Source organism: Lepisma saccharinum, chromosome 28 (genome assembly GCF_977018435.1).
Source record: "Lepisma saccharinum chromosome 28, izLepSacc3.1, whole genome shotgun sequence".
NCBI classification, from domain to species: Eukaryota; Metazoa; Arthropoda; class Insecta; order Zygentoma; family Lepismatidae; genus Lepisma; species Lepisma saccharinum.
This window is the reverse complement of record NC_139256.1, coordinates 16,810,278-16,824,750: the sequence shown is the minus strand read 5'-3', so window position 1 is coordinate 16,824,750 and position 14,473 is coordinate 16,810,278. Positions and strand designations below refer to the sequence as shown.

The window sequence follows — 14,473 nt, the reverse complement described above, 5'->3', positions numbered from 1 at the left end:
CCGCATTGATATCCATATTGGTTAAAAGTGGTATCGGTTGAACCCCTAATTTAAACCTATCACAATATGCTAAAAAAATGTTAATAAAGAACTGCAATTTAACCAATTAGCACTACAGAGCAACCACAAACAAAGGAATCCTCAGCTAGAACCTTTGTGCTGTAACGTACAGCTCATTGTGCTGCATAAAAGGGCGTTGCCTCTAAGGAAGTGTAAAAACAGAACTCAAGCAGGAAGTAAGGACTTACGTCACATACACTTGTCTCATCCTTGACGCGTGTGATAAAGACAAGGCCCTTCCTCCCCCCTTCTTCTTAGTCAAGGGCAAGGTTACCGTAAAGGCGACCAACAGGAAGTTGAGGTGGTTTAGTAAAAATAAACAAGGCCAAGACCTTGGCCCTGACGACAGGCCTCAAGGCATTCTAACCACAAGAAAGCCTCCGTCAGGGCCAGCAAGGCCAAATGGACAGATTACGAAAATAGCCACAAGGTTGGGAGCACTAAGAGCTGGGTTGAGGACGAAGACAAGGTCGTATTGTGAATATATACTTCTTGCAAAACGAGGTTCTGGGTCTGTGTCCTGCCGACTTGTGTGACGACGAGAGGCCGCCCTGCCTGACGCCGCTGCTATCTTGGAGGGTAAGACCCATTTTTACTAAGTGGTCTTTCCACTTAGAACTTGCCTATTAGTTATAATCAAGATATGGCCATGAAGCTAGCAATCAGTACTTAGGTACTATAGTGTAAGTCTAAGATAAATAACATATGTCATGACACGAAACAATGCCTTTTAGTTGAAGAGTTAGTGTTAAGTTCTTAGTTATTAGAAACCCCACGCAATAGCGTTACATTTGGTGGAGGTGCGATCTCTGCTTTATCCAGCGGAGGGCCGATCCCAGTTAAAATAATTTACCCCCTCAATCCCAAAATTGGTTGTCTAGATACTTTGATTCTAGGTTCCGTGTTGTCTCTTGTGGTTTGTTGGCGGTCTTTGGTTCAAAAGTGTTATTCTTCTTTTCGTCGCTTTCTGTCGTATTGGTTCCGCTTTGGGTTGTCTTGAGGTGTCCGCTTTGCTCGTTGTCCGGAATTATGTAGGTTTAATGGTTCTCACACGTCAACAGACGACTGGTGAACGCAAACCCCTGCTTACTGCCACCGTTACGTGTCCTCTCCCTGCTTGTTCGGAGGAAGCAATACATACACCGCTACCTACCGAAAGTGATATATTCGAAATGCCAGATCCTACGTCAAACTCCGCTATGTGTTCTTACGCTAGGGTTCCGTCGATCCAACCGGATATTTTTAACGCTGACCCTGGAGAAAGTATAACAGACTTTTTCAACACATATAAGAGAGTTTCTTCCATTTTAGGTTGGACCGATCCGCAAAAGGTCACATTTCTGCCTGCGTATTTAAAGAAAAGCGCGTTGGCTTACTGGGATTTGAATCGCGCCACGTTAGAAGGTCTAGAAGGGTTTCCACAGGTCGAAGAAGCATTGACTAAGGCTTTTCAACCACTTTTACCGGTCGGACAAGCTTATCTAGATTTAGCTGCAAGAAAGAAACAAACCAACGAGTCGATAGAGAATTATTTTTACGATGTGCTAAAAATGTGCAAGCGAGCAGATCCTAATATGAATGATGACGGGAAAATAAATTTTGTTTGTAATGGCTTGCCAGCACAAGACGCAGAAAGGTTAGTAACAATGAAAGCACAAACACTAGATGAATTGTTGGCTAATTTGCGACTTTTGGAACGCGCAAAACGGCAAGCAGACATCGCTTCGCGATCTTACGCACAGGTTGTCAAAGGTTCAAATGACAAGCAGAAAGAATTTGACGGAAGATCGGGAAGTGAAACGAGATATGTACACACGATGGAAGAATCTCGAAACGCTGACCGTGAGAGACGAAACAACCCTCCAGTTTCAAACACACACAGAGGTTCCAATAGAGGTAGAGGTTTTTCTAATTCCTTCCGAGGTAGAGCTAATAACGGCAATAACAGTAGGAACAATGATCGAGCTTGCTACTCGTGTGGATCAAAATTTCACTATGCGCGTTTTTGTCCAAATAAGGGTTCATATCCTTCAAATGAAAGATATTCCACCAATCGAGGACGTGGATCTTTTTCAATGCAAGGCCGTGATTCTAGAGGAAATACTCATAGGAATTTCGAACGAAATCCTAACAGAGGGCCCCGAACCCCTTCACCTTTTCCAAGAAACTCGGGAAACCCAAACGCATAACGGGAATGCGCCACAGGGGTCGCCTTCGCCCAAATAAGCAAAAACCCCTGAGAGAGCGATCGTGTCGTGCAGAAAATTGTTCTTCTTTCTCATTAGGTGACGAGAATTACAACAAAAGACCGATGATACTTGTCAATATTTTTAGGAAAAATATTCCAGCACTTATAGACACTGGTAGTACTTGTAGCCTATTACACTTTGGTATGTTACCGCGCCATCTTAAAATTTCTGCTAGGAAAACAGGTTCAGTGACATTGTCTACGTTATCAGGAGTTGCATCACGGAACACTCCAGTATGTAACTTTTATTTTTGGGTTGGACCACATAAGTTTTATATGCCATTAGCGGTTTGTGCTAATTCTTCGTTGCGAGATCGCATCATTTTAGGCGCAGACTTCTTTAATTGCTTTGTTAGATATTTGAACTCGTCCGGAGTAGTGTTACGTAAACCACAACCTTCCTTTGTACCTTATATTCGGGAAAGGTACACACCTATGGTGAATAACGAGATCCGAACCCTAGTACGGAAAGACGACCAAAGCAGAAGCACGACTAGACGATCGTCACCCGAAAAAGACTCTAAACGTATAAACACGGCATCAATAAAGGTTCCAAGCACTTTCATGCCTCCTAAGAAATTCGTCGCATTTGTTTCCGAGACTAATCGCGACCGAAACTTGCATACTGTCGTTTCCAGAACACAAAAGGAAAAGACAACGGAAGAAGCGCCGAGCGCGATTAACGATAACCTCCCTTCGGGTAGGAAGAGCACTGCTATGACATATTCCAGTGACGTAGCAGATAAGACTCTATTTGAGGAACTTCCGCACATGAACAAGGAGGAAAACAGGAAATGTTCGTCCGCCACAACCAAGCTAAAAGTCTTATCTTCGCATTCGGTGGTATTGGAGCCGTACGAATATTCGGAATTAACTATAACTTTTGCTACAGCTGTTCCCAACAATGAGGATTTCATCCTTGAAACGAATAATGGTCTCTATGACCAGTATCGTTGCTTAGTCCCTCGCCTGTTAATAAATTCGTACACAACGACTCATATCCCTATCATTAACATGAATCATTTTCCGGTCACTTTTCCACAGAATTATGTAATTGGTATTTTATGCAAGCCAGAAATAATCTCTCCGACCCCTTCTTCCCCTCGTCAGGATGAAATGCATCATCACGTGGATGTAATAAAGGATGAAAACCTGAAAAGTTCTTTCAAATTCGAAGACAAAGAATTCAACGTTGAGACCGACTTAGATATTTCATCTGATATCACGGACGAACAAAAACGCGAATTACTGACTATTCTGGAGAAATATAAGCACTGTTTTGCATCCTCGCCGGAACAACTTGGTGTCACAAACGCCTATGAAGTTACAATTCCGCTCACAGATGATATTCCAGTTAGACGCACTCCATACAGGGTTTCTCCTAAACAACGTGATTTTATCGAGTCGGAATTGAAGAAAATGCTTTCCTTAGGTATTATCCAGGAATCTGAGTCTGAATATGGAGCACCTATTATCCTTGTAGCGAAAAAAGACGGTTCTTGTCGCATGGTAGTAGATTTTCGCGGGATTAACTCGAAAATGAAGGTTCCAAACTATTGTTTACCAGTTATATCAGATATCATTCACTATATAAGTGGAGTAAAATACATATCTACGTTAGACCTCTTTTCAGCGTACCATCAGTTAAAAATTGCAGAGAAAGATAGGCATAAAACAGCCCTGGTGACCCCTCTTGGAACATATGAGTATACTCGGCTTCCTTTTGGGTTGGCGAACGCCCCAGCAGCATTTCAAAGGTGTGTAGATAAAGTTTTTGCAGGTCTTAAATGGAACAGTTTATGTGTCTTCCTGGATGACATAATAGTATTTAGCGAAACTTGGGAACAACATTTGGAGAGACTGGAAAAAATGTTTCTCGCTCTGGACCGAGCTAACTTAAAAGCTAAGCCTAGTAAATGTCACTTTGCTTACGCGGAAACAGAAATATTAGGACATGTAATAGGAAGAAACGGAGTCGCCACCGATCCGAAAAAGGTAGCAGCTATTAAGAAAATTCCAGTTCCAACGAACCTAAAACAGGTTAGATCGTTTCTTGGTTGTGCAAATTTTTTTCGTCGGTTTATAGAGGGCTTTTCATTAATTGCCAAACCTCTTACCGATCTTACAAAGAAAGGTGTACCATTTCTTATGGGTGAACATCAAATCGAAGCTTTTAACAAACTGAAAGAACGTTTGTCGTCCGCCCCTGTGCTACGACATTTTGATCCCAAATTGCCAATCGAATTACATTGCGATTCTTCAACAATGGGCTTCGGTTCAATGCTCTGTCACGTGACACGAGATCCAAATAATGAAAAGAAAACTATAACCCAGCCAGTTTCATTTTGTTCACGATTATTCACGGGACCACAGGTTAATTATAGTATTTGCGAAAAAGAAGTATACTGTCTTGTATTCTCTGTGCTTCACTTTCGTCAATACTTGACAGACACTTTCTTCACAGCAGTAGTAGATAGTGCAGGAGCTTGTTGGTTACGAACAGCGAAGGATCTCACCAATCGTTTGGCTCGCTGGAGCATAAGGCTCTCTGAATATAAGTTCGCCATAAGACACCGTCCAGGACGTCTTAATTGCGTGCCGGACTGTCTATCTCGCACTGCATCAGCTCCTTTAACAGACGAGGAACGTGATTTCATTGATCATGGGGATATAGTCGAGACTATAGATCAACAGGTTGATCTTGGGTTAACTGACCGCGCTACCATGATACGAAATCGCCAGATGCAGGATCCAGAAGTCAAGGCACTAATAGAATTAAAAGAACGCGACCCATCCCATCTTTCTGTTCGTTATTACGAACTAGATAACGGAGTGCTATATAGGCGCAATACAGGCAGAAAGCTTCTGGTAATTCCCGATAACATGATACATGATGTGCTAACAGAGGTGCATGACTCACCGTACACCGGAGGACACTTAGGTCAAACTAAATGTTTGCAGAAGGTAAATGAAAGATATTACTGGAGAACATCGCGAAATGACGTAATACATTACGTACGCTCGTGCCAGATATGTCAAGAGAAAAACGCACCATCAGGAATGAAGCAGGGTTATCTTCACCCTCTTCCGATGGGAAATATTTGTGAATCTTGGAGTTCAGATGTATTCGGACCAATAACGCCATCCAATGGTTACAAGTATATTTTGTTTGCTGTAGATTCACTCTCATCTTGGGTAGTTGCTCAACCTCTCAGAAGCTTATCTGCAAAGAAAATCGCTACCTTCTTTGTCCAGAAAATTTTTACAGTATATGGTCCAGTGTCCACTATTCTTACGGACCGTGGTTCTGTTTACCAAGCTGCCTTGGTGGAAAATATCTTGAACGAACTTAAAATAAAACATCTGAATACCAGCGGCTATCACCCTCAGTGTAATGGAAAAGCAGAACGCGTAAATAGGAGCATTGCTAATATGCTCAGTAAATATACCGCTAAACATCAGAAAGACTGGGTGTCTTATCTGAATCTTGCAGTATATGCTTACAACTGTAGTCCCCTAGAAGGATTATCAGGTTTATCTCCCTACGAAATCATGTATGGTCGTAAACCAAATTTTCCACTAGAAATAGGATTGAATTCAAATCCTGTAGACTCATTCTCTGAAAATTTTCGGAAACATGCACGAACCATTCGTGATATCGCCAAAGAACTGCACAGTAAACGGCACCAGAACTCAAAACATCGGTACGACAATAACCGTCAAGAACCATCCTTTGTTGTAGGTGACCTTGTTATGGTTTACATGCCTGCAAAACAAAAAGGACTTTCCGACAAGTTACGACGTAAATATGATGGTCCATTTTCAATTACAAATGTCAGAGGTAAGAATGTTTATGATGTGGAACGAGTGAAGGGAAAGAAAACACTACGTGTGAACATTTCTCGCTTAAAGCAATACTGGCCACGATCAGGTCTTTCACAGTAAAGCAAGTTATTTTATGCACCAAGGTTAATCGGGACGCCGATTAAAAACGTATTTAAATATAGTGGACGCATATATTATATAAAAAGGGTTTAGTTTCGAACATGGTTCTTTTGATTACCAGGCAAGTAATTGCTACTTTTCATCGCATTCAGGAGAAATTCATTTCAAAGGGCAATATATATATAATTGTTATTTCGCTTAGGAGAAACAACAGCAGTATCTGGTTCTCAATTATTTTTCCTCCTCTGTTTATAGTGGATATTTCTATGGCTATCGCCACACAGGTAAGAAAGAAGGAATGAGCGATCTCAACTGTCTAGACAAACAACATATGCATGCAACTCGCTTCCTGACAACTTCCTCGTGCCGTGGCGATAGGCTCTTAGCCCAGGCTCCGCGTATTATCTATCAACCGAGTTGCGGTCTGCTTCTTATCTTATCTCTACAAGAAAGACCTAAACAAGTCGACTTCCCTATCTAATTCTCTTATTAAACTTCCAGAATAAAATAGCACACGATTGTTTCTTAAACTTGTTTTATTCGGTTATAGTAGCCCAAATTACAGATATACATATCTACTATAAAATCCCATATGCATTATAGTCACAAAAATAAATTATTTTTTTTTCTTTCAGTTGCCATAATTAAAAGACTTTCTTAGGAAGGTAGGAAAACAGTTCTATTTTTGTGCCTTACGCTACGCGTATATACGCTTCGCCTTCATAAGACACGAAAGCACGCCAGTTGGCTAATCATCGCGCTTACGCTGTTTTAGCATTTTTTTTTCTCTCTTTCTATCTACCCATTATTGTTACTATTATTTTAACTCTTTTAATATATATTTATCTATGTCTAACGGTTACCTGGGAAAAATTGTAATAGAAGGATTGGAATTAGTAATTACTCCTGCTGGGCCCCAATTTCAATCCATCATTCAAGGAATAGCTTCGCAGCTAAACGTTTCTCCATCGAGAGTTCTTGAACCAGTTAAAGTAGAAACAATTAACAAATATCTTTCAGTGTTATTTAAAACTCAGTCGGCCGACAAATTCTTCACGGATTGCACTGAAATTGCCCGTAATTTTATACGCATTCATATGAAAGCTGGTATTTATAGGAATTTTCCGATTAGCATCGGCGATAAAAGTAACACGGAAGTATTGCAACTTTTGCAACAGTTGGATACCCTTTTAGCTACAGAGGCGCCAAAAGAACGTTCCCCCTTGGAGTAACTACTGCTCTCGGAACTTACTTAAGCATTCATGAAGTAAAAATGTGAAAGGCAATTTTAACACAGATTATAGATATGTAATAGTTTTATTGCGTCAACAAAGAAAGCGTCGTCTACGTCCAATTGTATTGTTAGTAGGCCTATCTCTATATTATATTCTTACCTGTAGATAAACAACATTTCTTTTTAGGGGGTACACAAGTTTTATCACGTTTTAATTTAACTTGGTCTTAATGATGCAGTATGGCAATTAATGTTGACCATAGGTTATTTCGATTGAGCACAGATATTTTCGAAATTCCAAGTGTTGGAAATATTAGAGACTCCGTGTGTGAGCAAGTAGTTTTTTCGGAGCTATTGTTATTTGTAAAGTTTGTCAACGCTTGCGCAGTTACAGTTGAGAGAAAGAACGCCTTTCTTGAGGATTCCCTTTTATGTATTCAAACGTTCATTTTTAGATGTTACCAGCTCTATCACTTGGAATTCCATTTTGATTGTGAGTTCAACGTTTCCTTCCAAACATTGGATTTATATGCTTACTAACATGAGTTCTGATACCGTTCCCATTCACATTGACGAGAGCAGTCAAGATTCTATTTCTAGCCTTTCGACTGTTCTTGTTCATGCTTTTCCTGGTGACATGTCCATCTCGGATGACTCAATGGATAATATATCAATTCTTGTGAATGACGATGAATTTGCCTGGGGCATACTTCCAGAAGTTCCCAATTTACCTTTACATTTGTATTCACCAACCATGATGGATATTCAGGACGCTTTTATGCCAATAGGCCATGATGAGGAAATCGAATTATTAATTTTTACCTTTATGCATATCGATTTCGTACAGGCCTTTGTAACAGTGGAAAATGTGCACATAGATGAGGGCATTGATATCCTGCCCGCAGTCCTACCACGGGACTCTGCGGCTTTTCTTTATGTTATCCATGACGTTATTACATTCCTACGTGAGGGTCTACGCAGACTGGTGACTTCCGAGTCACGGACAACCTGGCTCGAAGAGAGAGCTATAGAGCTACGGAATTACATTGGGTCCATTGTTCAGGTGGCAGGAGATCTATGGACTCTTCATACCTGCCTCGATACTACCAATGGGTCATTGCAATACTGGCCTGTCTACCTTGAAGCTAGGGTAGGCTTATACGAACCGTAGTTCATTTGTTGTGTATATACATATGATTATGTGTACAACTAGTTATGTTCACGGTCTTATTCGACCGGGCTGAAGTACTCATATTATATCTACCTATATATATTTTTTCTCATTATTTTTTTTATTATATTTTTATTATTATTATTATTATATTGTTATTATTGTTGGCAAAGTTATTACTGTAGGTGTTCAACCTTTGCCACTGTTGTAATGTCTCATACCAATATTATCATATATTCTTCTGAGTATTATTATTATTATTTTTATTATTATTAATAATACTATTAGTTATTGTTGTTTAGTTTTGCAACCGAGTGTCGTTTAGCGTTCATTTACAACCCATAGCATTTTCAACATGCTTTCCTTCAACCCTACAAACAATGTCTGGCTATTGTCTAGGTCACAACTTATGTTACGTGTTTTAATTGCTTCGGGTCGAAGCAATAATTCCCAGGGGAGATATATAAGTGTATAGTATGGGCACTTATGCTATCTCTAGTTTCAGATATTCAAGATGCTTTTGGTATACCTAATTTTATTTTTGGATGATGTTTGGACCATCCCAACCATTAGGCTCATGCCTGGAGCTTACTGGCGCCAACTACCCAAGGTCATCCTCTATGAAGGAAGCGTCCCCCTTACCTACATGGAGTCTCTACCCGACCAAGATATTGTTGACTATTCTATGATGAACTTCGCTAAAAAGGATAAGGTAAATTACGTGGAAACGAACCACGAGGTAGAAATATTTCATTCCTTGGACAAACTGGTAAGTGAATTTCAACACTTATTTAGTGTTCATTTGAATAATACATATGTTGAATTTCCTCCACCTCCTGAGGAGTATTCCAGAGCTAAACGTGGACTTGGACTAAATTTCATTGGAAACTTTGCTAACTGGTGCTGCGGTATTTTGAGTGAGAACCAATTCCATGAACTTTTGGTGAATGAACACACTCTTAACGCTGAAATACATAAGGTCACGTCTAGTCTCAAAAATGAACATCAGAAAGTACACTTATTAAAAACGCAAATTCGTGATTTAATTCAACAGACAAACGACACGCTGATTACTGTTGAAACTCAAGTAAATTTACTAAAAACTAGTTTTGGAAATAAATTGACAGAATTGGCCAAAATCACCAATAGGACGACTCAAAACTTGAATATAATGGCTTTAAGATCTCTATTATTGCATCAGCTCTTGTTAAGCTCTATGATTAATTCCGAGATACGAGAATTAAGAACGTCATGTTTCGCAAACAAAATTCCGTTATATCTAATCAGACCTCAAACATTAAAACGAGACCTCAAACAACTAAAATTCACCTTAGCAGTAAAGGGATATCAGTTAGCTATACCTACTACTAATCTAATGAAATACTATACAGTGCCATTAGCTCATTGCTTGTTTTCACCTAAACAAGTAGTAGTCACATTAAAAATTCCGATCACGAAAATAGGTGAAAACCCTATCCTAGAAGAATTTCTTACGGTTCCATTTCGTTGGCTAAATAGCACTTGCAACATTATTCATCCGCCATTATACTCGGCAACAAGTCCAACTTCGGTTCGACTCCTGTCAGGGACCTTTTTGGCCACCTGCGACCCACACAATTCGCCAATGTGTTACTTACCTCGATTCGGTCACGATGCCACTTTAGGTTCTTCTTGTGCACAAAAGATCCGCCAAGGAGCGACTATTAGTGAGTTAGCTGGCCATTGCATGTATCAATGTTACGAAGGAAGTAACGTAATAGTGACGGAAGTATCGCAGGATCATTACGTAATCACCAACCCACCGCCCAAGATTAAAGGAGAATGCAACGGCAATGACATCATAATCGACACTTACAAAACTGAACCCGGAGCTTTGGAAGTCACTCTGCCATGTAATTGCTCATTGTCAATTACAGACGAAACTCATATTCCTAGAACTTTCCCCTGCTCTAGTGAAACGAGCGACGAGCTGCATAGTTATCATATTCTGCCAGCCTCGTGGGGCAAAATACCGACGATGAAAATAGATGTATTATTTTCTGGTAGTAAGGCAGCCGAGTTTAACCATTTCAACGACTGCCTAGACGCAAAGTGGCCCACAAAAATACCATTTCTAAAGATAACAACTCAAACAGAACCGCCTGAGGAAAATAATGAATTAATTGACGATTTAGACGATTTAGACACCGACATCTATAAGGGAAACCTTTCCAAAATTTCGTTTAGTCTAATTTGGAATGTAGCACTCACTCTAATCACAGCATGGTTGATATACAAATATCGCTTATTGGCCACACAGTTAATTGCTCTTAAACAAGTCCAACCCTCAGAAGCACTGGAACCCTCACAGGAAGTATTCCATACAATCATTGATTACTCAATAGTTATAATGATTTTAATATTAGTTCTTGTGTTTTTAATTTGGATAATCAAGAGATATAAGGAAAGTTGTTGCCAACACAAACCTAATCAGAAAGCCCCAAACGCTTCTACAAGTGTACTATTTCATAATGACAAGGTGCAACTGACACCCAAAACCCCCAAAACACCACGACCTCTACCACGTACGTTCACACCAGCGCATAACCCGATACACATGAGCATGACAGCATGACTAGCCGTGCTGACAATCTTAGTACATTCATTTATACCAATTAATGGCTTATCAATGAAAACCTTTGTCACCCCGGGAATTTATATGACAGAAATAGATCCCCCTATCTTATATACAACTTCTGTTCCTCTGCTGTACCGTTTACAGTACAATGCAGCCTTTACTGAGATTGTTGATTGGGAAAATTTACCCTTTTCTTTAGGAAATACCACGATTGCTACTGATCCCGCATTACAAGGATGGAGTTATTTCTTAGCTTCCAAAACTCACATTCGCTCACTTTTCCTGAAAGATTCAGATATCAACAGAATCCAAACCAGAATACGGCAATTCCCTGCCGGTGACTGGATAGATATTAAGGAGCTTGCACTAAACATTCATCCCCAAATGCTAACTATGTTAATTTCAGCTTGTCAGAATAGGAAGATTCATCCTGCTCTGTTACCATTTCACATTCTGTTACAACATATACAAGCTCTCACCAGTAAATTACGGAATTATAACTATACTCTAGCCATACCTTCTGATAACCTCGGACAGTATTACAACACACCTATACTCGAATGCACTATTGGGCCCACATATGCCCTCATTGCATTGAAAATACCGCTAATCCAACGTCGTTCCAGAATTAGGATATTCGATCTAAAACCCCTGCCCTTCCAGCATAACGATCAAATATGTCAAGTGCAAATAATAAAGGATACAATTATTTTCGATGAAATCGATCAAACCTATTTCGATCATTTATGTACCTTAACCACAGACACGTTATGCTTCATCTCTCCGATTAGGAATGTAGTTACTACAGAACACCAATGTGTTAGATCAATTATTAGCGAGAATGTACCTTCTGTCGTACGAAACTGTCCCCTACACTGTCACACTGACTCGATGGTTAATCTACCTGTATTACTAAATGTTTCCACTTATTTAGTACTCTCACCAATGGATCAAGAGATCAGCGTGAAATGTGAAAGCATCTTATTTAGCTTCAAGAGGAACTCTCCCTATGGCACATTAGTTGTACAACTTGGTTGTCAATGTACACTCTGCGTCTTTTCTAGGTGTTATCAAGCACAATTTCCTTGCATTTTACCCAATCAGTCAAGAGCCCAAATCTCTAATTTTATTCCTATCCACTGGATAAATTATCAATCCACAAACATCACTAACTATGAATGTACAACCGAATTAATTGACAAACCTGCATGCACCATGGACAGTCATCAGATACAACACTTGAATGGAGACCCAATATCACTAGTCCCCACTCATGCCTGGTTGAGCATTATGACTGGTATAGTCTTCCTTATCATAGCATGGATCCTATACAAGGTCCATTGCAGAAAATCGAAGCCATTGAAACCTACCTCCGTTCCGGTGGGCATGAAAACAAATACCATGAGAGCTCCGTCTTATGAAGCACCGAAATGTCCCATTTATGAAAGTATTCTAGAATAAACTTCACTTTACTAATGACACGTAAGTTTCAGAGTATGGACATCTTTATTCTCCAAGATGACCAGAGCCCGGAACAAGTCATCCCTGAGAGGACTTCCCTGACTCTACAAGAATCTTCAACTTGATGGACTCAACTACGGAGCACCACATTCTCCCCTTCGGCTGAGAACATCAACTATGACCTGCGCACTGCATCCAAGAGACCTTCGCGCAAGAACTACCATAAGTGAAGTGAAAAGTGATACCTATCTAAAGGACATTACTAGCCAGACAAAAGGCCAATATATTATTGTAATTATATCAAATGTAGCTAGTACTTCAAAGGCCATATCCATGATATCCATATATATATATATTCTCAATTTTAATTTTAGCTTTGACTGCCACATACATTATATACAGGGCATGTCAATACTTAGCTTAGATGGGGGCCATCTAAGATAAGGAGGGGCGTTATGTAACGTACAGCTCATTGTGCTGCATAAAAGGGCGTTGCCTCTAAGGAAGTGTAAAAACAGAACTCAAGCAGGAAGTAAGGACTTACGTCACATACACTTGTCTCATCCTTGACGCGTGTGATAAAGACAAGGCCCTTCCTCCCCCCTTCTTCTTAGTCAAGGGCAAGGTTACCGTAAAGGCGACCAACAGGAAGTTGAGGTGGTTTAGTAAAAATAAACAAGGCCAAGACCTTGGCCCTGACGACAGGCCTCAAGGCATTCTAACCACAAGAAAGCCTCCGTCAGGGCCAGCAAGGCCAAATGGACAGATTACGAAAATAGCCACAAGGTTGGGAGCACTAAGAGCTGGGTTGAGGACGAAGACAAGGTCGTATTGTGAATATATACTTCTTGCAAAACGAGGTTCTGGGTCTGTGTCCTGCCGACTTGTGTGACGACGAGAGGCCGCCCTGCCTGACGCCGCTGCTATCTTGGAGGGTAAGACCCATTTTTACTAAGTGGTCTTTCCACTTAGAACTTGCCTATTAGTTATAATCAAGATATGGCCATGAAGCTAGCAATCAGTACTTAGGTACTATAGTGTAAGTCTAAGATAAATAACATATGTCATGACACGAAACAATGCCTTTTAGTTGAAGAGTTAGTGTTAAGTTCTTAGTTATTAGAAACCCCACGCAATAGCGTTACAGTGCATCTTCCCCTCCATTCATTCAGCTTGGATCATGGGCTAACCCACTCCACTCTAGCCCTCCCCTCCATGCTTGAGTAAGATGAACTGAGAATGCGGTTCTGCACAGGTTCTTAAATACACTACTGAAACTTTTTTACAGTGGTGTTTGGAGAATGTGGATTTCTAACCTAAACTGCTATCTTTTTTGCAAAAAATAATATAGTTCTCTTTCTTTTGTCACAGGAGATATGTTGATAATATTTTTGTATGAATAACTACCACCACAACCAATGGAGACATACCTTAAACAGTTGTCCAGCTGTTTCTCTTGTTATGAGCAATTCATCATTGCAAATGCAGTACCTATTTCCCTTGGGAACAATCATGAACAGCCTTCTGAATGACTTAAGGTTTACTACTGTTTCCCACATCTCCTCAAAAACTCCACAGACAGAGATCAGAACATAGTAATTCTGGAAAAAAAGAATACATAAATATCTATCCTTAATTAATTCTCTCTTTCTCCCTCTCTCATGAATTTCATCTGAACATGTTTCATTCTCATCTTCCCAGTCAGCCAAAACTGGCAGAAAATAGAAATAAAATCAG

At 40.1% G+C, this 14,473-nt stretch overlaps 1 protein-coding gene across 1 annotated transcript in view; it reads right to left on the bottom strand.

Moving 5' to 3' along the window:
* LOC145980972 (uncharacterized) overlaps positions 1-14,473 on the bottom strand; it is a 68,786-nt gene that overhangs the window by 16,259 nt on the left and 38,054 nt on the right. Inside the window, exon 12 of the mRNA XM_083114060.1 lies at positions 14,167-14,337. Within this exon, the coding sequence (XP_082970186.1) occupies positions 14,167-14,337 (171 nt within the window). The remainder of the gene's footprint in view (positions 1-14,166; positions 14,338-14,473) is intronic.